The 27,747-nt window shown below is 30.7% G+C and overlaps 1 protein-coding gene across 2 annotated transcripts in view; it reads right to left on the bottom strand.

Annotated features, from left to right (window-relative positions):
- The window catches only part of LOC115890851 (tropomyosin-1), a 38,841-nt gene extending 11,986 nt beyond the window's left edge, over positions 1-26,855 (bottom strand). For both annotated transcript variants that reach the window (XM_030911204.1, XM_030911203.1), the window contains exons 1-5: positions 26,742-26,855; positions 8,162-8,338; positions 6,747-6,860; positions 4,176-4,309; positions 3,943-4,121 (exon numbers count right to left, since the gene is read on the bottom strand). In XM_030911204.1, the coding sequence (XP_030767064.1) occupies positions 3,943-4,121; positions 4,176-4,309; positions 6,747-6,860; positions 8,162-8,287 (553 nt within the window). In that variant the 5' untranslated portion in view covers positions 8,288-8,338; positions 26,742-26,855. The remainder of the gene's footprint in view (positions 1-3,942; positions 4,122-4,175; positions 4,310-6,746; positions 6,861-8,161; positions 8,339-26,741) is intronic.
- Positions 26,856-27,747: the final 892 nt, after the last annotated feature.

Genomic DNA, 27,747 nt, shown 5'->3' with positions numbered 1-27,747 from the left:
AACTACATTATTTGACTGTTTACGTTGTAGTAATAATTGCTCCAAATACTAAAAAATTGAATTTTGTGTGTGTATTAGACAGTGTGGTAAAAAGCAACACCTTATAGATTTTACTTCATTTATTAACGAATGTTTATTTATAAAAACACACGTTCATTTTTATGACTTATTATTATATTGATTTCTGAGCCAAATCCACATTCATTTAGAATAATGTTTTAATTAAAACAATTTATAAGTATGTAATTAACTAATTTTTGGTGTTTTTGGTAGGAAATAATGATGGTATATTTAATTGGTATACTCTTTTATAAATATTTAAATAGTTTATTTTGTATGCCAATGGGCTTGCAATATTTACCACCTGTACATTTTGTACATATTATAGTGCTATAAAAAAATCTGAAATGTCAATATTCCATGGGTATAGTGATAAATGAGGCCTAAATTATAAAAAAATGCATTTTCTACGAAAACTTGAAGAGATAGGTAAAAAATGGTATAATAAAATTTGATAGACAATTACATTGTGCATCTGATTTACGTAAAATATATAGGGTATTCCATTTAAATTAAACAAGTTATTGCCGTTTAAAGCTAGTAATTATTTAATATAAATTTTTGGACACTCTGTATAAGGTAGTAAAATTTTTATTGTTGCAACACAATATCTGATCAATAAATAATCTTCAGTAAATATTTGGTATTAAAAACTTTGATACCCTGGGAGAAATAAAGCCTTAACATTTTTACTGCAATTTCATAAAATTGAAAATATTTCAAAAACGGTAAGATTTAAGTGTGATAAACCTTAATCAAATTTACCTTTATTTCAATCGTAGAATCCAAAAATAGAATAATATACAGGGTGTTCCATTTAAAAAAATATATCTATAATATTTTTTACTTATTTGGGACACTCTGTATCTTGTAAAAATATTTTTAAATTGTAACTCTAATTGACCTTCAACGAACCCAAAATTTACAATTTGTGAAAATCTAATCGTTTAGCTACAATACTCCGTGTCGTATGTGGTGAACAACCCTGTATATTTATCAATTAATCATTTCACCCGTAATCACCATTAATAACTCCGGACTGGATGATTGGAATCCAACAAGCGAGGGCTCGTTTAAAAGAGCGTCTTTTACTCTATATTGTACCATATAAACAATAATAATAAGATTTTCAACGTAGACGCTATGGGGCGTTGTCTTAAAATTTAACAAACATTGCGTGTTTTTTCAAAAAAATTAAATACGGTAGTATATGTAATTTTAGCTGATAGTAAAGAGTAATAAAAGCTTAACAAGTCAGCGAAAACCGCATCTTGATATCTTTTTTCAAACCAAAGTTATTAGCAAAATTATAATAAATACGAAAATATAAGCCCTTAATTACCTTATTTTTCTAACACGGTATCACTAGCCCTCTTGATTATGAACATTCTGACAAAAAGATTAGATTATTCTAGAATCGACAATATACCAGAATACCATAACACCAGATTTTAATATCTAATAATTAAGATATCAGTGACAGTTAATAAGAAACAACACCTCAGTGAAGTCATGGTAGGCTTTGGAAAAAAATTGCTTTTGACGTAATAGTATAAACCTCAAAGTGTTATTAGATGAACATTTTGATAGTCTTAGCAGGGCTTTTTCTCTGTTGAAGAAAGGCATTTTTAGAAAAGCAATCAAAAGATAAAAAAATGCTGCTGAGACTATCAAAATGTTGATATAATAATATTATATATATATATATAAGGCAAGAAACTCTTATATAATTTTATTATATACCTAAAAACTGCAAGAAATTTATTTTCCATTATATAATTTTGGCTAGCCAAAAAAAGCCTTTATTTACTATCGATAGTTGTGCCTCGGTGGTACGAAAGTACTACCATTGCACGCAGGCCGCTATCTCGCGACGCGGGACTTAATATCTTACCGCTACTTTACGACAAGTCGTGTATATATACTCTGCGCTGTGCTCGACATATTGTGGAAATACTCAAGCTCACCTGATGATGGGGTAGGGCCCCGAAACCACTAGTGAGAGCAGGTTGATCCACATTATGTCGAACACAGCGTGGAATTAATTTCTATATTATAGCAGTTCAAGGCAAGAAATTCTTATATAATTTTATTATATACCTAAAAACTGCAAGAAATTTATTTTCCATTATATAATAATATTTTGATGTTTAAACTATCTGTTTAACAGCAACTTTTTCCCAAAGCCTACCATGAATTCACTGAGGTGTCGTTTCTTGTCCACCGTTATTGGTATCTTAATTATTAGATATTAATACACCTAGTATTATGGATTTCTGTTTCATTGTCGATATTTTGAATAAAATAATCTTTTTTATATTATTTTTTATTAGAATGGTCATAATCAAGAGGGCTAGTGATACCGTAGAAAAATAAGGTAATTAAGGGCTTATATTTTCGTATTTATTATAATTTTGCTAATAACTTTGGTTTGAAAAAAGATATCAAGATGCGGTTTTCTCTGACTTGTTAAGCTTTTATTACTCTTTACCATCAGCTAAAATTACATACACTATTAAGGAAACAAAAAATCAATCCTTTTTTTGGTACCGAAATTAATTCAACTTGGTTCAAACATAAACCGAGCATCGGTGTATATCGAGCCAAAAAATACCCGTTAAGTTTCTGTTCGATTCGTCTGTATGCGTCTTAGTGTTGGCGGTTGGAATCGCCATGAATGTTTGTAGGCATAATATGGATTAATATATGTTTTGGGTAAGTGGCCAGTTAATTTTGTTTTGATATTTTTAAAAAAAACTGCTTCTCCTATAGCGCCTGAAAAAGCGACAATAAAGTCGCGAAACGTCGCAAAAACATTGTTTCCCTTTCAAGCCTTCCTAAACACCCACGATTTTTTTTCTGCTTATTATTATTGTTTATATGGTACAATATAGAGTAAGGAACGCTCTTTTAAACGAGCCCTCGCTTGTTGGATTCCGATCATCCAGTCCGGAGTTATTAATATTTAAATAAAAACAGATCTAAACTCCCCCACCACTTTATTTTAGCAGATAGGAGAAAATGGTTCTAACAAAAAAGATCCAAAATTTATTGAAGATTATGAAGCTATTATTTATAGTACATCGTATTTAGGCAAAATTTCTTAAAAATTCCATTTTGTAATTTTCTATAGCAGTTACGCCCTCTAGCGGTCGTCCTACAAACATGAAAATAATTTCCAGCAATTTCTCATGGTCTCATTAGTTATAAATATTTTTTCCCCAAGCTCTACAACTAATACTTTCCGCGATACAGCCGAGAGTTAGTCTTAGTGGGACACCCTGTACATCAGTGTTATAAATTTTAATAAAATTTAGTAATAAATTAGATTAAATAAATAATTCATTCATTTTAATTTTATTAATTATTGTGATTAAGAAAATTGCGTTTATCTCATCTAGAAGATCAAAATGGACAAAATATCAATATACAACTTTCAATCAGCAATCAATTTATATGGTGTATACACTTTTACTAATAAGAGGAAAAAAGTCAGTGGACCACATATTATTTTTAGAAAAATATTCCTGTGACAACTCATATGCACGTGGTGTCCCTGGTGAATATGTCAACACTTTTTTAGCATTAAAATATGTCGCACTAATAGTAAATTTACCCTCAAAATTTCATACGAATAGTTAAAAGCACTTGGAAGAAAATTATAATAATTTGAGAAAAGATGAAGATTTTAACCCCGTGCACAAGCCTACTACTGTACTCCCTGTGAAACAAAGCAGAATCGGACCTATATTAATATGAAAAAAAATCTTATTTTTACAAGACGAATCTTCCCACGAGAGATGGCACATGTTTTTTGAAACACCTTGTATAAAACGCATAATATTTCAAACAAAAGTTGCAGATTAAAAATTCTATACCAACCTTTAACACGGTCTTCAGCTACTTCAAGTTCATCTTCAACGAAGGCCAGCTTGCGGGAAACTTCATCGGATTTGTTGTCAGCATCTTCAGCGAGCATACGGGCTTCTTTCAATTGGTTGCTTAGTTGTTCCATACGTTCCTCGTCTTGCTGGGCACGGTTTTCCAATACTTTGCACATACTGCAATGAAAATAAACCTCAGATGGTAAAAGAACTAGATGAATATGTTCTTACCGTGAACTTTCATCAGCAGCTTGGGAAGCTTCAGCCAATTTGGTGGTAGCGGTGGCCAGACGTTCTTCAGAGCGTTCGAGGTCCTCTTCAATAAGCTGGAGCTTTCTGTTCTGTGCGGCTACTTCAGATTCGGCCTAAAGTTTGATGGATCATTAGTATTTGATATTAGAATAGCAGAAGATGTAACTAAATATGCCATTAACTGATTGACAAACATAATAAATGACATATTGTGTTGTCTATCAAGGAAATCACAGAGAAAAAATAACGAAAACGGCAAATAGTTTTCCTAAGGCTGTATTCCGTTGCAAAACCAGGCGAACCAGACCGGTAAACTACAGTAAAGAGCGGTTCCTGAAAAACATCGGTTTGATACGGAACGGTTTGTTAAAATACTGGAAACGTCAAATGTTGACGTTTCTAAATTTCAATACCTCTATTATAAAATTTATCTTTTATGCATTTTTAATGTACCTGTTCTCTGCTTTTACGTTTTGATTGATTATTATTCTATTTATATTATTATATTATTATTATATTATTATTATTATTCTCAATGGAGATTAATATTGAAAAGTACTTTATTAATAAACTGTTAAACTTGTTAGCCAGCTCAAGTAAAGATTTGCAGGTCCAATATTAAAACAGATCAATAATAAATAAACGAATCTAATCAATATTTATATTTTTATAGCTTACAAAACATTCACGATTACTTTTTGTCTTGTTTTTCATGTTTTCTTTAAATGTTCCTGACTTTAAGAAACAATGGCTGTATGATAAGTTTAAATGATCCTAAAAAGTCATTCTATTTAGTTAATGAAATTTATTTACCTTTACGGCCTACTTCCATTGCTTTTGGATGTAAATACAAAATATTATTACAAATTTTAGAAATTAAATGAGAATTTTTCTTCCAATATTTGCTTGATTTCTGTCACATAAATGACATTGATTGACAAACAAAACCAGCCTTCTCGCGCTGGTTAATTTGGTGACAGTTATAACCGAATTTTTCAGGAACCGGGTTCCGTAATAAGAAATCCTTCAGGAAACCGATATAGTAAACGCCACGAATGTTTGGGAGTGATTCATCGCTTGATGAAGTTAGAATCGACACGCGCGCTATCATTTTTACATTAAAAACGTAAATTTTTACCGCAGACGTAGGTTTTTAATGGCCCGGTCTAATCATCTGCCTGCGCTCCTCCTACTTATTCTAAAATGTTAGCGTGATTGACAAAGACGATACTATATCGCGTTTCTTTGATTGATTCGTTTTTGTGCAGTCATTCCATTTTATATTTATAACCAAATATATGTTTTGACAAGACTTTGACAGTTAAAACAACAAATTAAATCAGATTATATGTTGATTATTATATGACTTGAAACACCACGGCACTGGAATTAAGTTTTATGTGACCTTGAACAGATTAGTTCACATGGTAGCGACCGATGAATCACTCCCAAACATTCGTGACGTTTACTATAGAAACGAAACATAAAATCATAACCAAGGTAAGCAACGGAAACGGAATACACCATGGAATACACCCTTAGTTACCAAAAAAAACAAGATAATTTTTTCATGGCTAGCGTTTTTCTAGGGTAAACCAGAAAATGGGCATCACATGCAATTCAGCACAAATTTGACACATTTTCAAAACAGGTACCAAAGAAATAAAAAACCTTATGTTTTATATTGGGGCTTTTTTATGAATAGATGAATTATTTTAGCCTAATGTACAGATAAAATAATGTAAAGTTCAAGTTTTTGATGATAGTTTTGATCAGTAAGTCAATGATTGAAAAGACATATCTGTAAAAAGATATTTGAAATAATCTTATTGTAAATGCCTTTTTACAGATTAAAAATACCTTTTTGCAGATATTTATTAATTTATACATTTTGTTTGCTTATTGTCCAAGAAAATATGTCTTTAAATACAAATTTTTGGTAAAAACTTGAATTTTTAGTTATTTTGAAAAATCTAAAAGCGAATTGTGAATTTTTTTAAAATTCACCCCCTAGAAGAGGTTTGGTTTGGCCACCCTATCTCGGATAATTTTGGTTTGAGCAAAAAAAGTATATAGACCATTTTTATGCAAAATTGGGCGCTCTACAACTTTTATTTGAACGTTTTTTTTCTAGCCCTTACCATTTCTCCTAATTTTCGAAAAAATAATTTTATTTATTTATTTTGCCCTTTCTCGGGGGTGAATTTAAAAAAAAATCTTTTACAATTCGTTTTTAGGTCTTTCAAAGTGACATATCAAAAAATCAAGTTTTTACCAAAACTTCGTATTGTATTGCCTATTCACTTGGACTATTATGTAAACCTCTTAAATTGTTGTATAATTTGTAGAATAGTTAAATCTCTTCATGTAGAAAGCCACTAGGAATTTTATCTCTATTAATATTTATCTAGGAATTCTTCCACCAAAGAAAACCAAGTTATTTTATATAAAAAAAGTCATATTCCCAAATGTTATAAAAAAACAATTCCAATTATGTTTAATGACTAAATTAGCGATAAAAAGTAGGAGAAAGTAATTAAAAATGCTTACGGTGACGAGAGCTTTTTCCTTTTCTTCCAAAGTCTTATTAGATTGTTCCAATTGGTTCTTGGTCTGTTGTAAGTCCATCTCGACTTGTTGGAGTTTCTTCTGGAGTTCGCGGACCTATAAATACAAAATAAAAAATAATTACTAATTCGAAAGTTGGCAAGATTGATTGGTATTTTTAAATAGTCCGCAATTAAAATCCAAACTATACTCCTGAAGCTGAAAACTAAAGTATACAATGGAACTGGTTTAATCTGGAGAAATACCAGTTAAAGAGTTAGGGCTTCGTCTAGGAGATGCGAGACTATAGCTTCTACTGATCTCAACTTTGGGGCACCAGGGGGCAACCCATTGTATTATCGTCTCCCTTACTTCCACATGAGGGGCTCTTTAGAAGTGGACAGACTAATCCTTCAAGATGGCAATAGACAAAGAGGGATGTATAATAATAATAGAAATACAAGATATAACTGGAACGGAATGATAGCCAGATGGAGACACTGGAGGAAATAAGAAGCAGTTGAGATCAGTTGCACTTGATACCAGGAATAGGAATTTCTGGGAAAAATTGTCAGAGGCCTACGCCAAGAAAATAAAAAAACCCTAATAGAAATACGAGAAATATCTGGAACGGAATGATAGCCAGATGGAGACACTGGAGGAAATAAGAAGCAGTTGAGATCAGTTGCACTTGATATCAGGAATAGGAATTTCTAGGAAAATTTGTCAGAGACCTACGCCAAGAAAACAGAAACCCCCTAATAGAAATACAAGATATAACTGGAACGGAATGATAGCCAGATGGAGACACTGGAGGAATTGAGAAGCAGTTGGGAGTTGGGATCAGTTGCACTTGATACCAGGAATAGGAATTTCTAGGAAAAATTGTCAGAGGCCTACGTCAAGAAAACAGAATACCCCTAATAGAAATACAAGAAATAACTGCAACGGAATGATAGCCAGATGGAGACACTGGAGGAAATAAGAAGCAGTTGAGATCAGTTGCACTTGATACCAGGAATAGGAATTCTTGGAAAAATTGTCAGAGGCCTACGCCAAGAAAATAAAAAAACCCTAATAGAAATACAAGAAATATCTGGAACGGAATGATAGCCAGATGGAGACACTGAAGGAAATAAGAAGCAGTTGAGATCAGTTGCACGTGATACCAGGAATAGGAATTTCTAGGAAAATTTGTCAGAGGCCTACGCCAAGAAAACAGAAACCCCCTAATAGAAATACAAGATATAACTGGATGGGAATGATAGCCAGATGGAGACACTGGAGGAATTGAGAAGCAGTTGGGAGTTGGGATCAGTTGCACTTGATACCAGGAATAGGAATTTCTAGGAAAAATTGTCAGAGGCCTACGTCAAGAAAACAGAAAACCTCTAATATATTTGGGGTTAAAAATTTACCTCTTCGTTGACTTTTTCCGCACGGGCATTGGCGTCCTTGGCCTGTCCTTCCATCGCATCGGCCTTGTCCGCCGCATTGTCCTTCTCAAGCTTCATCGCTTGCATCTTCTTCTTGATCGCGTCCATGGCGGCGGTTGTGTGGTGACTGGTCTAACAAGAACAAGAAACAAGGGGTGCCTGGAACAAAAAAGTACTTATCAACTGACTGTATAAATTATAATAACAGTATCATTACAGTAAGATTATTAGACTATTATAAAAGCATGAATTTCACAACAAAAGAATATTATTATTGTGTAAATGACTATGAAGAGTGAAACAGAAATTTCATATTTATATTGTTGGATTAAGAGTCTATTAGGCTGTACTGTTCGGGTCGCTCTCAGGGGTCGGGTAAAGCGGGTGTGTGGCCGAAGGAAATATATATTATATTTCAGAAATCCGCCTATAAGGCTTAGCCCGATCCTGCCGTGTTAAGCCACACCCAAAATTCCATACACACGTGCTTTGCTTAAGGCTTGATTAAGGTTTGCAGAGCTTCAGCATTTGCCATAAAATAGCGAGCAATTTGTTACAAAACCATATAAATTATACATCACTGTAATCACAAAACTTCAATCTATTTCCGTATTGTAACGGAATTTTAAATTATGTCTTTATTTTCGAGAAAATTTAGTCCAAACATAAGAAATATTTTGTTGATGTCTGACCATCAAAATCTTAAAAATAAAGAAGTTGTCTAAAAATGTGCTACAATACGGATATAGTATAATCTTTTATCTTTAACTTCCTTCTTCATTTGTGTAAAAATACCTAGCCAGTGTTACATAAAACGATAAATGCCGAACGCTTATTTTGCTACTTTCTCGGACTAGGTGAAATGGACTCTTAGGTGTTTATTAAGATATTTGTTGAACTGAAATTACAATACTAGTATATACCTATACAATATGGCGATATACTAGTTATACTACTAAAAATAATAAACGGTTGTTATTAAAAGTGACGTACATATCTGCAAAAAGATGGGCACTAGTTGATAATATCTTAAGGTAGCTACAGACGTTCATGCAGACTTGACAAGTGTTTGTACTTGTGCCAGCGTACTTGTACAAGGTTGCACTCCACGCAATACAAGCGTACCTGAACAGTTTTAGAAGCTAATTTTCGTTATAATGCTTGAAAAAAAAGGAAAAAAAAAGAAATCTCGTCGCTTTTAATGCAAAAACTTCTAAAAGGAAGAGACTTCTAAAGAGAAATATTATTTATAGCAAAGTTATTTACGAATGAATGAAGAAACATATATTTTTAACTGTTATGCAGCCTCTCTTTTGTTTTTATTATGGTAGGCCATTGATTTTACTTGGCATAAACAAAGAGATTCTCTGTAAATGCCCATACCTCGAGCATACTTTTTGTTCACTAGTCATTTTTATGTATCCTCAGGTAGGTAACAAACAATAAACATACTAGAATCAACTTCAAGGATGCTCAAATTTAATACACACGTTCATGCATATGAAGAAAATTTGTACAAGTTTATGCCAGTTGCACCAGTCGAAATAATTATACAGGCTTGTTCCTACACACGTTGTTTGACACGCCAAATACACCGGGGGGCGCCACCTACATGTGTTTCTACTGTTTTGGAGGATAATAACTTTTCGTCCGTACCTGTATAAAACTACTGAGTGAAAAAATATACATTCCTGTGACTTTTTACGTAAAAAATGTCTCTTGGTAAAAATCAATACGAGCAACCGTTCTCAAGATATTTAGAATAGTAATAGTCAATACATGTCATTATTGACACAAAATAAACATGTTGAGTAGATAGTTATTTGACTGAAATGATAAATTTGGAAACTTTTTATTTTTTTTTAAATTAATCATAAATTTTTCTTGGCTGTACTTAAACTGCCGTTAAACGGTAGCTTACTAAAATGCCGTTAATAAGTATGACCTCGTTGATGTGACGCACTTGACGGCTTTATGAAATATAGGAATTTTATAAGGACTAACCAACGCTATCCACCCCACCAAATAACCAACTTAACCAACGCAACTAACCTCGACCCTCGACACTGATAAAAAAATATAAAAAATAAATATAAATTAGTAAAAACCAACCAACCCCACCAAATAATCAACTAACCAATGAATTAACACCCTCCAAATAATCACGCTAACCAACCCGCCAAATAACTAAACCAATCCAACCAAAAAGAGTGAAACCAATGCAATAAGATCATGCTATAAGCAAAAAAAAAATATAAAAAATCTTGGTCGGCGTGAGATTTGAACCACGGACCATTCGCTCACGAAGCGATAGCCTCAGCCACGGAGCCACAGGTGCTCTTGCAAAATGCTTATAGGCAGGCCTTACTTTCCGCCGACATGAACGACGTCACAATATCTATTAACGGCATTTTAGTAGGCTACCGTTTAACGGCTGTTTAAGTACAACTGTTTAAAAAACAGTTTTTGTTGAACTTTTGGCACAAAAACATTTCTTATCTTATGATTTTTTTTAGTGAACATGTTTAGTGAACATGTTTAATTTATGTCAATGATGACAGGTATTGATAATTTAGATTCCAAATATATTGATAACCATTAAGCTTAATTTTCATGCATCCGTTATCCGACGACACGTTGATACGATATTAATTTTATTGGTTGAATTTAAACACTTCGATTGGTTAGAAACGGTTAAACAATCGAAGCCTTTAAATTCAACCAATGAAATTAAAATCGTATCAACGGATCGTCGGACAACGGATGCATGAAAATCAAGCTTTACTCGTAACGATTTTTACCAAGAGACCTTTATTACGTTAAAAACGTCGTAAATGTATACATATTTCCTAATTATTAGTTTTATACAAAAAGTTATTACTTTTCAAACCAGTTAAAAAATACGTAGGTAGCGCACTCTTCAAGTAGGAGTAATCAAAATCAAATTTCTCATATCAAAAAACTCCCAGACACCAATTTTCATCCAAATATTGACGTTACTTCAGAAATTATTTGGAAAAAATCGAAATAAAAATGAAACTTCTACACCCTGTATCTCCGAAACTAAGCATTTTAGGACATACATTTATACTAGCGATGGGAACTATCGAATGAATTAGACTATCGAATGGTTAATGAATGAATGATTTCAACTATCGAATGGTTTTATTCGAATAAAATCATTCATTCATTTGTACACTAAAGCATATGTGACAACCTCGCCGTGCGACCAAATGGTTATCGTTGCGCCACGACTATCGAATGCTTTTGATAAATGAAAAATGAAATTTAGTATTCGTTTGATTTTTGTATGCGTCAGTGCATTATTAGTTCTTCCAAATTTTTATAACTTCGCCGTATAAATACTGTGCTATTTTTGCGTTTATTAAAATAGTTAAAATACTAAAATAGTAGTTATTTTTTAATTTTATTTATTGACGATTGTGTGCATGTGCAGGTGGTCAAAATTTTTCCGAAAATTTGTATGGTTTTCCGTAGTCCGATCTTTCAATTATTTAATTTTATATGGTATGTGGTCTATTTTTTTATGGGAAATTTTGTGAAGTAGCAATTTTTAAGAGAGATGAGATGAACTTAGAATTAATTTTAAAAATACATATTTGTATTTTAGATGTTTTAATAATATGAATTAGTTGAACTTAATAATCATATTTAAGTAATGTGGTTAAGTAAATGGGGTAATCGAACTCAAACTATGGGGTGAGAAAATTAAAATGAAAGTTTTACAGGTGCCAATTTTAAAAAAAAGTTAACGATTTTGTATTTTGTTTATGCTAATTCTCTTACATGTAGTTTTTTGCGAAGAAATATTTCATTTATTTTTTAAAGTAAATGCCAGTAAAAGTAAATATAATTTTTAAATAGAAATATGAAGCACCTAATATAAATAATTTTGATTTCTAATTTTTTATTTATATTTTCGTTCCATTACACTGCATGATTAGAAAATTAATAAATGTTTATATTTCATGATTTTAAAATTTGTTGTTAATATAACAAATTAGTTCTGTAATTATTATTATTCAATAAACCAACGTTGCCAAAAAATTTAGAGACTATATTATTTTTAAATAGGATCTAATATAAATAATTTTGACATCTAATTTGTTGTTTATATTTTGCTAATACTTAAAAAAAATATTTATATTAAATCATTTTAAATTTTGTTGTTAATAGGTATAACAAATTATTACTGTTATTATTATTTATTAAACCAGTCTTTGCTTAAAAACATTAAAAATCATTTTCTTACATCCAAAATAACAAGTATTATTGCAGTGTAACAACAGGATATTAATAAAAAAAAATTCAGAATATATAGACATACTATCCCTAACTAACTAAAGCCAAACAATAATATTCTTTGCTAATATCAACTAATACCAAAATATGGCAACAGCGCCCTTCATAATGTATTTTCTGTGTAAATACTAGCACCTCAATAAAAAAAATAATGTGTCGTTATCTATATCTGACTCCGCAAAAAATCAAAGATGCCGGCTTCTTTCATAGCATTGCCACCGACCGCTGTCGGGTTTGGAAACCTACGTCGCCGGGCGACAACTAAAATTCAGTTAATATTTTATTATAATCGATCCTGACGAATAAATGAATTTCATAAATGAATGAATTTTATAAATGAATGGTTTTTGCTGCCGAATTACTAGAATACAATATTTCAAGGCAGATGACGGATCTATTCGATAATTTTTATTCGAATAGTTTTCAACGAATGTTTTCTTACTATCGAATTATTCGAATGAGTTGCAACTATCGAATGTTTCGAATAGTATTCATTCGATAGTTCCCACTACTAATTTATACAAACTTTTTTACTTATTTTTATCTGCAGAATATGCTGCCGAAGTTTCCGGAATACAGTTCGGACCACCCTGTATATTCAAATAAACCAAATATTAAATAATCCTTGATCTCACAATAATTTATCCCCCTTCATTTAGATTCGTCTGAAAATTTTAATTATAAAACAGTTAGTTAAAATTTACTATGCAAGTTCCAGTTATTATCTTCAGAAACGCCACGATAATAATCTTAACAGAACGTTACATTTTAAAGAGCCACTTTATTGTTAGTTTCCAGAGAAGATATAAATAAATTATGAGACCGAGCGGTCACTCTGTCGACCTAATTTCTTTGCTTATTTTCGGTGCGCCGAGGAATTCTGACAGATTTGTTTCCAGTCGACGTAAATTTAGAAATGCAGAATCGAATAAGTCAGCAATTAATAGCTGTCACTGGTCTGGTTCTCTTTAAAGCTAAAAATACGGTGTTTGGGAACAGGTCTCAATTTTTAGGTGGTTTCGCCATTTGGAAGTTTTTATTTAGTTTCAAAGTATCTAATTTTATTTTCCATAAGAATTATCGATACAAAGTTAACAGTGACTAGTGTTGTCTACCATTATTTTTCAAAATTAGATTTTATTTTCTGTCATTTTTTTGAATTACCTACCGTCTATCGAAATATTCCCTTCTCTTGTTTCTGCTTAATATCCTCAAATGCAAAAGTATTAATTTTAATTTTCATTTTTGTAAATATACAGGGTGTTTCAAAAAACATGTGCCATCTCTCATGGCGAGATTCCTCGCGTAAAAATAAGATATATTTTTCACATCAACATGTTTTCACATCATATCGACATATTTATCAGGGACATGCTTATGGGTTGTATCACTGGAATACAAAAAAAAAACATGTACGCCACTACCTTTTTTTTCTTTTCATATCATAATTGTGTAGGCCGTTTAATGCCAATTAAAAGTTATCTCTTGATAATTTGTCGAATTCAGCCTCCTTGATGAGATAAACTCAATTTTATGAAACACAATTAATAAGATTAAAATAAAATAAATAAATTACATATTTTATCTAATTTATTATTAATTATTATTACGTTATTATTACTATTAGTCCAACGAACAGCAATTTCAAATTAAAGAATAACGGTATTTTATTTTTATTACAAAAAACCTATGCATTTCCATACCCATGTTTATAAAAACTTTTTTTTTCATATTTTTTGATGAAGAATCAATAAGTACTTATTTAAAACTTTCGCAAGCTAATGATAATAATTTTTTTTAAAGGTTGCTATTAGACTTGGATCAAGGCAAATTAATAAAATTGCATTTATCTTATCAAGAAGGCCGATATCGACAAAATATCAAGAGACAACTTTTAATCGACATTAAACTGCTTACACTATTTCGCTAATAAGAGAAAAAAGTCAGTGGCGTACATGCTTTTTTTAGAAAATTTTTCCAGTGATAACCCATATGCACGTCCCTGGTGGACATGTCGACACTTTTTTAGTTTGAAAATATGTATATCGTATTTATAGTAACTTTTTCCCTCAAAATTTCATTCGAATCACTAAAAGTATACTTGGAACAAAATTATAATAAATCGAAAAAATATTAAGACTTTAACACCCTGTATCTACGCAACAAAGCAGAATCGGACGTATGTTGATATGAAAAATAAATCTTATTTTTACGTGAGATACGTGTATAATTAAAGTAATTTACAATCCAAATCTTAATCAAAATTTTAAAAATTCAAAATCGATTAAGTCGGGAATTAACAGCTGTCACTGTTCTAGTTTCTTTAAAGCTAAAGCTAAAAATACTAAGCTTGGGAGTAGGCCTCGTAATTTTTAGTATTATGTATTGTAAAAGAGTTAACTTTTATTTCTTTATATTTCTTATATTTTTTATAAACACATTTTTTTACATATTTTAAGAACAGTTATTCCGATTTGAATGAAATTTTGGGTGACTATGTTTTGCTGAGTGTTTTAATATTTTACTTTCAAAAAAATCAAGAAAAAGTACGGGAAGGACGAAAACTACCCCCGCCCCTACATAAATTTTAGTGTAAATATTTTTCAGCCAAATTTTGCTATTTTACTTTAAGGAGAATTCTAAATGTGCAGAAACTATAATCTAAAATTATAAAACTACTCTCATATAATATAACCACTCCGTATATACAGGGTTGTTTACCACATACGACACGGAATATTGTAGCTAAACGATTGGATTTTTGCAAATTGTAAGGTTTGGGTTCGTTGAAGGACTATTAGAGCTACAATTTGTGGTTTTTTTACAAGATACAGAGTGTCCCAAATAAATAAAAATATCAAAGTCGTATTTTTTTAAATGGAATACCCTGTATATTATTACATTTTTAATTTCTACGGTTAAAATAAAGGTAAATTTTATTGCACTTAAACCTTACCGTTTTTGAAATATTTTCAATTTTGTGCAATTGCAGTATAAATTTTAAGGCTTCATTTCTCCGAGGGTATCAAAGTTTTTAATACTAAATATTTACTGAAGTTTATTTATTGATCAGTTATTGTGTTGCAATAATAAAATTTACTCCCTTATACAGAGTGTCTAAATATTTATTTTAAATAATTATTAGCTTTAAACGGCAATAACTTGTTTTATTTAAATGGAACACCCTGTATATTTTATAAGAATCAGATGCACAATTTAATTGACTATCAAATTGTATTATACCATTTTTACCTATCTCTTCAAGTTTCCGTAGAAAATGCATTTTCTTGTAATTTAGAACTCATTTATCAATATACCCATGGAATACTGACATTTTAAATTATTTTTAAAGATGTACCAAATTTTTAAAGAGTTCAGATACTAATATTGTCGATATAGTTTGTTTATTTCTTTAAAAAATAAAAAAACTGTTTAAATATTTGTTAAGGAGGACAAATTAATATGATTCCAGTATTCAAACTACATTAATTGACTGTTTGCGTTGATTAATAATAATTGCTTCAAATACTAAAAAAATGAATTATGTATGTGTATTAGACAGTGTGGTAAAAAAACTAACACCTTAAAAATGTTATTTCATTTTTTGACAAATGCTTATTTATAACAACAGAGACGTTCATTTTCATAACTTATTATTATATTGATTTCTGATTCAAATCCACATTTATTTAGAATAATTTATTAACGAACACAATTAAGTATGTAATTAATTAGTATTTGGACGGAAATACTGGTGGTATATTTAATTTTAAAGGTATACTCTTTTATAAAGATTTAAATAGTTTTCTTTTTTGCATACAAATGGTTAGTAATATTATCGTTTTACTAAAAACGATAATATTACTAGACTGTACATTTTGTACATTTGTTGTTTTAAAAATAATCTAAAATGTCAATATTCCTTGGGTATATTGATAAATCAGGTCTAAATTATAAGAAAATGCATTTTCTATGAAAACTTGAAGAGATAGTTAAAAATAGTATACAATTTAATAGACAATTAAATTCTGCATCTGATTCTCATAAAATATACAGGGTGTTCCATTTAAATTAAACAAGTTATTGCTGTTTAAAACTAGTAATTATTTAAAATAAATTTTTAGACACTCTGTATAAGGTAGTATAGTTTTTATTAATGCAACACAATAACTGATCAATAAATAAACTTCAGTAAATATTTAGTATTAAAAACTTTGATACCCTCGGAGAAATGAAGCCTTAAAATTTATACTGCAATTTCACAAAATTGAAAATATTTCAAAAACGGTAAGGTTTAAGTGTAATAAACCTTAATCAAATTTACCTTTATTTTAATCGAAGAAACTAAAAATGCAATAATATACAGGGTGTTTCATTTAAAAAAATACAACTTTGATATTTTTTATTTATTTGGGATACTCTGTATCTTGCATAAATATTTTTAAATTGTAGCTCTAATAGTCCTTCAACGAACTCAAAACTTACAATTTGTAAAAATCTAATCGTTTTGCTACAATACTCCGTGTCGTATGTGGTGAACAACCCTGTAGATTATGAAATTATCGTATTGTGGAATGGATATTTTAGAACAAATCTACTGCCCGAAAAAAATATACAACATTCTATTAAAACACATAACATTTTAGTGCAGAGGCTGATTTACCAGTAAAACTGGTGCCAGCTACTGTAAACGTGTAAATCAACCTTAAAATATTTGGGTCGCTCTGATATCTACGAAAATATTTTGAAAATTATGTATGCGATCCTCCCCCTTTACCCACATATTTTCTAAATAAAGATTGCAGTAAAAATCTTAAAAAAATAAACCTGATTTGGAGCTATTTTGAGACGCTGGATCTGCCTGAATTGACAAAAATGATATTAATATTGAGCACTTTCTGAATATGTGTCCTTACACAGAGTGAATTTTAGATAAGTGCACATATATTCACAGATTTTTCAAGTTTCTTAACTGAATGTTTTTAACTGCAAATTGCATTTTTTTTTTTTTTGAAAAATACAAAACTTTCCGCATTTTTTAGCGAAAAAAACTCATAGACGTTGTTCCTGGAATCGAAATTTAGTACCCTAAAGATGTGTGCATTTATTTAAGACTCGCACTCGCTCAGTATACCGGGTGCGTCTCAAAAATATCACTCCTATACCTTTTTTATTTTTCCTGATAAAAAAACGAGATTTGGTATGTTAGTATATGACATAAATTAGGCATTGATTGACGTATTCAATTATTTTCGGTCACTTCCTGTTTAACCGAAAATGACTACAACTTTTGATTTTTAAATGGTGCACTCGATATTTTTTTACTTTATTCAAAAAGAAATTTCATTCGAAAATGACACTCTGAATTTTTTTTGAAACTTTTGACAGATTCGCTCAAAAACAAATTGTATTTTAAATTTCAATTTAGAGTGCAATGGCTGTGTTAAGAACACTAATTTTTAATCAAGATGCCTCGGAAAAATAGATTTGATCGTCTAATGTTTTTAGTGTCTTGTCCTGGTTAAAACGGTTAAAACATGTCCAAATCGTATTTTTAATCATATCTCATTTTTTTCAAATTGAACAAGGGTGGCTCATTGGCATATTTGAAAATAACATTTTTTTACAAATAATTTGATACCACACACTTGGTATTTCGAGTAAAATTGTCGTTATGAACCGCATGTTACAATTTAAAATAAACCATCTGCGAAAATGTCAAAAGTTGACATGTGATATGTCATCCTATTCAGAGTGTCATTTTCTATCGAATAAAGTAAAAAAATACCAAGGGTGCCATTTAAAAATCAAAAGTTTTAGTCATTTCCGGTGAAACCGGAAGTGACCGAAAACAATTGAATATGATTCAATCCTAATGTATGTCATATACTAACATACCAAATCTCGTTGTTTTATCTAAAAAAATAAAAAAGTTATAGGAGTGAGCCACTTTTTTTTTAATAAAATAATAGTTCCTCAACAAACATTTAAATTTGTTTCTCAAGAAACATTATAATTTGTTCCTCCAAAAACATTTAAATTAACTAAGAAAATGTTCAATTTTTCTATATTAATATCTTAAAGGTTTCCAAACCCATAGCAGGTTGAATGAAGTATTTTAAAAGCTTCGAAAATTCGATTTAAATAAAAACAGCTCGTGTAAGAAAATAGATGCTTTAGCATCTCCTAGATTTTTTTCTTTAGAAATGATGGATGTATGAGATCTGTAGGCGTGTAAGTAAAATCCGTATCGCTATTTTTACCGCCGACTGGGCATTCTACAGCCGAAAATTCGCCATTTGCCTGTAAAATCGAGCGATCTAGCAGGCTTGCGATGCGACTAAAAATAAGACATTGGCGGCCCGAGCCAAGTTTAGACACAGAACACAGAGATTGAAACGTTCTCTGTTTTGGATTCGGAAAAACCACGGTTTTTTCGTAGGTGTGAAACGCTGAAATTGAAACCGCATAACAGATAGAAGTTTACATATTAGCTAAATCTTAATAATACGCTATTTTATTGTTTTGTCGCAATTCTTTTATTAAAAATTTGGTCAAGTGCGAGTCGGACTCGCGCACGAAAAGTTCCGTACTATTCATTATCTATACAACATTAGAAAGTATATTATTATAAACTTTTTTTCCGATTTAGCTGAAATTTTGAATGCGCGTATAAGTAATTTAAAAAAAATTAAGAAACACATTACTAAAAATAAATAGGTGAAAATATGTAAAAATTAAAAAAAAACGACTAAAAAAAAGTCGCCTTGACTAGGATTCGAACCTGCCTTACTACGGCTCCGACATCATAGCAGCGTAAAGTCCTAACGCTTTAACCACGCGGTCACCGAAGACTTGAAGGATTCTATGTAAAGTTCTTACTTAAAAGATAATGTTTAGTGGAAGTACTTTTTTATTTATAAACATTTATTTAATTCTGTTTTTAGTATTTGTTCTTATAGCGGCAACATAGATACATTATCTGTGAAAATTTCAACTGACTGGCTATAACGGTTCATAAGATAGACCTTTGTGACAGACGGACGGACGGACGGACAGTAATAAGGCTTCCCGACGAAGTCTTAGTAATAGGGTTCCCGTTTTTACCCTTTTGGTACGGAACCCTAAAAACTACCGTTCCTTTCTTTTCTAAGGTTATCATATTTTTTTACCAAATGGACTCTGTGTATCAAAAATAAAATTAATTGAAAGTCAAATATGTTTCTAGCCACAATTCTTCTACACAGTATGTACCTGGATTGTCTTTACAAGAATAACTTTTTTACTTTGACATTTTGAGAAAAATACATTTCTCATAAAAAATTTGCTCGTTCCAAAATGGTTAATTCCGTTTATGCCTTTTATAAATTTCCATACCGTTAAGCTGAACATCGATAAAACTAAAATCATGTGCACACCACCGGAAAATCACAACAATGCTATAAAAATCGGAGAAGAACTATTGGAATATGTAGCGGAATTCAATTACCTCGGCAGTTTGATTGCGGAAAATGCCAATATCGACTCTGAAATTCGGCACAGGATTATCAGTGCCTCAAGAGCATTCTGGAAATTAAAAGAGAGGATTTTCTACAATCATAACTTGAGCTCAAAAACAAAACTTGCAGTATACCGAACATTAATAATAATAATCCCCACTAGAGAATGCAATCCCGCACCAAAATCTCAATCCCGCAAACTCGCGGGATTAAACCAATCAATCCCGCGGGATCCGCAAAATTGCGGGATTGTAAACAATAAATGCTCCTCTTTGTCGAAATGAATTTATTTAGAGGTCATTGATATTTTACTATAAACTAGCTAAATATTTTTGAATATTATTTTTATTTTTTTGTTCTTTGACATTATAAACATTTATAAATGTTTATTTTAACAATAAGACTGACAATATTATTTGTATAATGTTTTGTATTATCTTTTGTTTGTTTGTTTGTGTACCTTGTTTTTTTACTTTGTTTGTTAGTTTACCTTTGTCTACAAATTGAAAATTTTTTTGACAATAAAGGCATTTATTTATTTATTTATTGTACTTAACCTATTAAACTTGCTAATATAATGGTTTTATGCAATTAATTGAAATTTTAACTATGTACGACTAATCTGTATTGAAACTGGAAAAAAAACAATTTGGTGGGTTTTTTAAAAATTTTTATTTTAAGGAAAATACGAGGTTTTTTCAAAAAATATGCATTTATAGTCATACATTTGGTCCTAAATGGTACAAAAGGCATTGTACATTTTGCATATGTTTTGCATAGGCCCACAATATATTGATATAGCGTGTATCTTAAACTAGCTGTACAGAAATTTGGACTAATGTATACAAGGTGTTCAAAGAATATATTTAATACTAAATAAACTTATTTATTATAATTTATCTACTTATTTTATAAATAAAAATATTATTCTGATGTTGAAGTTTTTTTTTATCTTGTGTTAGTTATCTGCTTTTAGATACACTCTATATCAATAATTTTTTGGCATATGCAGAATGTACAAAGCTTTTTGTACCATTTAGAACCATACGTATGACTAAAAATGCATATTTTTCGAAAAAACGTTGTATTTTCCTTAAAACAAAAAAAATAAAAAACCGACCAAATTGTTTTTTCTAATTTCAATACAGATTAGTCGTACTGTCGTACTTGGTAAAAATTTCGATTTTTTAAGAATTGTAAATTTGCGGTAAAAAAGATTCTTGACCAAATTTTCACACTCTTGTAAAACACCCTGTATACGATAATTCGCTAAATATATTTTCGAAAACCACAGAGCATCTTAGTCACAATAGATGCATTTAAAACCTGGTCCCAACCACATCCCAAAATCTTTTTTAGGTCAAGAGATATTCAACTTTAAATTTACCTCAAAATTTTGCTTGTCCGGCAGTTTATTTGACGAAATTGTCCACAAGTACTAGTTAAACACTTTTCTTCACTTACGCTGCTTATACGCACATACGCCAGAAAGAAATCTAACAACTAACGTGTTTGTTTCACTTATTTTTAATGGCTAAGGCGTAAGGGGATATAAGTATTCGGTTACCCAGTAGTAATGTGTCAATCCCGCAGATCCCGCACGGTAAATCCCGCAACTTTGATCCCGCCGAATTTCAGTGGGAATTTCAACATTTGCGGGATTGCATTCCCTAATCCCCACCATGTTATATGGAAGCGAAACCTGGGTGCCGTACCGCCGCGCCGCAGCGCCGGCACATAAACGTATTGAACAAGTTGTAACAGAGGTACCTTAGACAACTTTTAAGAATCAAATGGTTCCACCATGTATCAAACGTATCGGACTTTGAAAAAGCTAGCTGCGAGAGCGTTGAAGTCATGATTACTAAATCCCGTTTAAGATGGGCTGGTCATGTATGCAGGATGCAAGAAAACCGCCTACCAAAATCTCTTGTGAGCTTGTGGACGGTAAGAGAAGAAAGAAAACGCCTTGCGTAACCATCTTCTGATGCATGTATTTTAAAATCCAATGAAGTCAAGTTATTTAGCATTGATAGAACCAAAATGTCTTAAATACTAGTCTTTACTAGTCATAATAAAAATAATAAAACAAACTGAGTTCTTTTTTAAATAAATCCAACTCATTTACATTTACTCATTTTTTGTATGACATTTTTTATTATTTGTATATTTGTTTTTGTGCTTTTTTGTTTTGTAAATGCTTTGTCGATGAAGCTATTTTGGGTTTTTGTACAATAAAGCGTTGTTTATTATTATTTATATACTCAAAAGACAAATTTGAAAAAATCTCACATGAAATTAGGGGAGGGGGCTCGAGACAAACCTTAGAACATCTCACCAAGAGCGAAGCAAAATGTAAAAAATCTAATAATTTTTACCAAATAAAAAAACAAAAAAATAGGAAAAAAATGCTCGCAGATTTAATAATTAATTGCTAGGTTTAAAGAAACCTACAAAAGCTCTCTTCGACTCTAAATTCTCGGAATATTCCAAATAAATGGAATTTTCATCTGGTATTAGGTCTTGTTAGGATCTAGACCTGTGTACTATGTATTTCCAATTTCCCGAAAAAGTAAAACAAACAAACTAAAAATAAGATTCCGTACTGCGGCTAAGTTTAGTCACGAAAATTAAATCACTTCTCAAGTTTGGCATACTTTCGCAGAAGCCAGCTTCAAGTGCTCATTACTAGATCAAGAAATATAACATTAACTTCGTAACTTATATATTTATTTCTAACAAATAACAATAGCTCAAATAAAGTTTTTAGAATAGCATACTATTGAAAAAAAACGGGGTCGCGGTCCTCCGAAATAAAAATCGAAGTGGCGTATGATAAATATCAAAAAATAAAGAATAGAAAACTAATTATAGAAAAATAAATAAATTATAGGGAAATTGGAACAACTTTCGTTGCACGTCATCAATGACACCATGCGTCGTCTTAGGGAGTTTGCTGGTGGTCGTATTATGATGTGCAAGGAAAGTTATTATAGGTATGTATTTCTCAAAAAAATTCAAGCAAAGGCTTAAGAGATTTAATTTTATAAGAGACAACGGCCTGTTGTTCGTCTTTAAGTTAGCGATTGGCCACCTAATAACACACTTTGACGTTTAAGCAACATATTTTTCTTTCACGAACAATTTTTCTTTCATCAGCTTCAAAAATCCTGGATATTTCTTTTCTCAAGACAGTTAGTTCGAGATAAATTTTTTATATCAAAACACAACACAAGAATTTAAACGTCAAAAGAAGAAATGTCTGATCCAGATACAACTATTATAGAGAGACGCTGTTTTATATTTATACAATGTGAGTCTTAAATAAATGCACATACAGGGTCCGGCAAAAGTGTGTCAAGCATCTGTAGCTCCTAGAATAAAAAACTTGGGAATTTTGTTTAAGTGCACACCTAAAGTATGTACGGGTATGTATTTCAGGAAAATATTTTAACTTCCATAGAGTGGCTCAAAAAAGTGTTAGTGGTAGGATGATTTTTTTTAAATGAGACACCCTGTATATTATTGCATTTTTGGCTTCCTTTCAGATCACTTTACATAATCCTAAGATATGAGTAATTATATTTCGATGGTTTCACAGATATTAATAAATAAATAAAAAATATAAATTTTCTGCCTTTATTAAAAACAAATATTACAAATACAAGAAATGTCCTGAAATCAAAAATATATTAGGTATTTACTTTAGATGGTCTGCACTTACTTTGCTATAAATATGCTAATCGTAAATTATACAGGGCGTTCAAAATTGTACGCCAAACTTTTTAAAATATAAAATAATTTTTCTTCGTTTTTTTTTAATGGAACACCCTGTATATTATTTTCTTATTAGATGGAGAATTAAAAAATGAACATTTTTTCAACATTTTCAATGGTTTCGCAGATACAAGCAGTATTATTTCATATGGCTCTTTCAATGGTAAAATACGAGAGAAAAATCATTTTTTTGGCTTTGATATAAATTTATGTGTCTGTGAAAAATGCCATATGAAATATAAAACCGCGAATATCTGCGAAGCCGTTAGAAATTTTGAAATATTCTAAATACAAAAAATGTTCATTTTTTAATTCTCCATCTATTGACAAAATAATATACAGGGTGTTCAATTTAAAAAAAGAAGAAAAATTATTTTATATTTTAGAAAGTTTGGCGTAGAATTTTGAACATCCTGTATGATTTACGATTACCATATTTAGAGAAAAGTAAGCACAGACCATCTAAAGTAAATACCTAATATCGTTTTGATTTCAGGACAGTTCTTAGTATTTATAATATTTTTTTTAAATAGACTGAAAGATATATATTTTTTATTTATAAATATCTCTGAAACCATAGAAATATAATTACTCATATCTTAGGATTACGTAAAGTGATCAGAAAGGAAGTCAGAAATGCAATAATATACAGGGTGTTCCATTTAAAAAAATCATTCTGATCCACTCACACTTTTTTGAGCCACTCTATAGGAGTTAAAATATTTTTCAAAAATACATCCTAGTACATACTTGAGGTCTGCATTTAAACAAAATTCACATTTTTTTATTCTAGGAGCTACAGATGCCCGACGCACTATTGCAGGTTGGTAGATCTCGATAAAAGAAACATATTTTCTCTATAGTGTGATCTTCACCCTGCATATATTATTAATAATTAAAAATGGATGTTTATAAGTATTTTTATGCCAATTTTTATACTACTGAATATTATGTATGTTATATTTATCTACCATAAGCAAACTTATTCTTATTAATTATTGTTAAAAGTAATTTTGAAGTAATACGAAGATATTCTAAAATACTGCAACGTTTCTTCAAGTCAAATTGTAACATTAAGTGGTTCGTGCAACATGCAAACTAAATCTAAATAATAATAATAAATTAGAAACATTTTAGCTGCTCATACATATTCAGACTAATATTATTATTTAAAAAAAAAGTGTGTATTAAAAATCTTTAAATAAATTTTCTGTTTTTGAATTCCAAATTGATTTCATTGTAAATATTATATATTTTCGGCCTTTTCCTGTTTTTATTTTCGTAAAATTTCGTAAGTTTTGGCACCAAATCTACGTGGAGGTGTAAATGAGTGAACTGTTTTTTCAATTTACCCAACTTTTTATTTTTGAAAAACTAGAGATACAATAACCTTAAACGGTTACATATGCAGAAAGAAAAATAGATTTCTATACAGAGTAAAAGAAAAATAAGCTATATTTAAACTTGATTGGATTATATAAACTGTTGATTCAGAGGTAAAATATTTGACACTTCACGTGTGACGTCACCGAAACCCTAACGTCAACCATCTTTGGAATCGGTGTGCGGTTGATTTCTAAAAATATTATTTTTGGAAAAATATACGAAAACTTTCTCAAACTATTTTTTATAATACTCATACATTGTATAATGATCTTTTTACCACTAATTTAGTGTAAAAGGTGTATTGGTCAAAAAAAAAGTAAAAAATAAAGAATTAAAAAATTAGTAATAATCTTTAATTAAATAAATCTATATTGTTATTAAATTTTTGTTTACTGTATGGTTTGCTTTGAAAAATACAAACATCTATAAACATTAAATTATTGTACTCAATCAATTATTACACTTATTTCCAAAAAAAATTATAAATTTATTAATTTTATAACCACAAGATCGTACCGTCCTCGTCATATTTTTCTACAATAAAAAATTTTGGCAAATTAGATCCTATTGTATTATTAAAAATTCAACATTCTCTCATACTATATTCAGACTTTATACTGAATACTGAAATAAAACTTTAATATAGTAATAAAATAATAAATTGGAACGACATAATTTTAAACAATAATTTGGATTTCAACTTGTTATACCTCAGAAAGTTATCAATAGAAGCAACAGGTCGTAAGTTAACTGTTTATCTATAAAAATTATTTTTTTTTAAAACGGCACAAAAGTATTAATTTTTGCGACGTGTTTGACAATATAAAAAAGTCATTTTAACGCCTAGGCATAAAGTAAAGTACTTTTACGCCTAAGCATAAAATTTCTAGTACGAAAATATATTATTAAACTGACATAAAGTGCCAAATTCAACGAGCGTAACCATAGCAGAGACCATAGTTTCTCGATATATTATAATGACTTACAAAGAGTGATTTTTTAATATTTTTATATTATTTGGAACTTTTGAAATTGTTCAAAAAATTATTTGTGACGTTCGAAAAAAAATAGCATGTTCTATTCGGAGTAAAAATGACTTTTTGTCACCTCACCACGAAAAGTGTCATTTTTACTCCTAATAGAACAATATACTACTAATAATACTTATTTTATATAAAGATAGAAACTTTGAAGATATGTTATCTTAAAAAATTCAAAAGTTGCAAATTAAAATATTAAAAACCCTTTTAATACATGCATTCAAAGATAACTGACTTATTGTTGTTTTTTCTTATTTTCTAATTAACTATTAAGCATTAAAAACACACACACGTCCTTTTAACACCTTATTAATCGAACTTTCAGCTCGTAACCGACTTAGTCTATTAATATCTCGTCGTCTTTTTGAGGTTAGACCGATCCTTTACCTGACCACCCGCAAAAATCACCCTAACACCACAAGAAATGTAAGTTTAATAATCGCGCACTGCACTGATCAATGAAACCGAAGCTGGAGAATGGGAAAATCGAAGAAAAATCGATCGAGAATCGCGAAAAATCACAGCGTGTTCACCTACCTTTATCCCTGACGACGCTCGAAGACGTGTACGCTGTCCTAAAAGCTACAAAGGCGTCGCGGCGCTGTGCGCCGCCTGGATCGTCCAAGTGGTGGGGTGTGACTTACCCCTCCCGACGCGAATCCCCTCCAGCTTAAGTCGGGTCGGGGGTTTTCGGTGGCTATCAAAATGTTGGAGAATATGTAATAAAAGGAAAAGCTGGTTTCTAATTTCTTTCTTTTAGTATAAATGATATACACAATCAAAAATGCATATATTATTAGGCCCTGTTTTGTTTAGTTTACTAGGCCCTATTTTGTTTCTTCTTTTTATTAACGACATTGCTAACATAAACATCAGTGGTAAAATATGTCTTTTTGCGGACGACACTAGCTTCACTTGGAGCAACAAGGACGTCACGGCACTTCATAGGATTATATCAAATGAATAATCACCATCAAATCTTGGTGCGATTTAAACCTCCTGAGTCGCAAAATTTCTAAAACGCAAGCCTTGTCGTATAAAAACTCGCTGCAGCCTTTTGTACTTAACAACACCACCATTGACGTCGTAAAATCTGTAAAATTCATATGGGGGACATGCATATCGACGCTTTGTCGAAAAAATTAAGCTCTGCCTGTTTTGCATTAAGATCTGTTTCTAAGGAGCTTAACTTGTCAGTGGCTAGAACTGCTTATTATGCACTTTTTGAGTCGCACCTCAGATATGCCTTTCCATTCTGGGGTACGTGTTGTGCGACTCAATTTGACTGGGACTAGACAGCAGAACTCATTGCCAGGACTTTTTTAAAAAATTAAAAATATTAACTCTTCCTTCCTTATTTATATTTGAATCCGTTTGCCTAATACGTAAGCATGTATCAGTTTCTCAAGAAACGAACGCGGGGCAAGATCTTTATCTACCTACCCCACGCTCAGAGTTAGTTAAAAGTTCAATATTACACAATATTACAACTCAAAAAAATGCACAATCACCTGCCATTTGAAACTCTCTCTATGTCTTTATT

This window comes from Sitophilus oryzae, unplaced genomic scaffold, assembly GCF_002938485.1.
Source record: "Sitophilus oryzae breed Bouriz unplaced genomic scaffold, Soryzae_2.0 scaffold_934_pilon_pilon, whole genome shotgun sequence".
Taxonomy (NCBI): Eukaryota; Metazoa; Arthropoda; class Insecta; order Coleoptera; family Curculionidae; genus Sitophilus; species Sitophilus oryzae.
The sequence above is the reverse complement of the archived record's forward strand: the minus strand, read 5'-3'. Positions and strand labels throughout refer to the sequence as shown.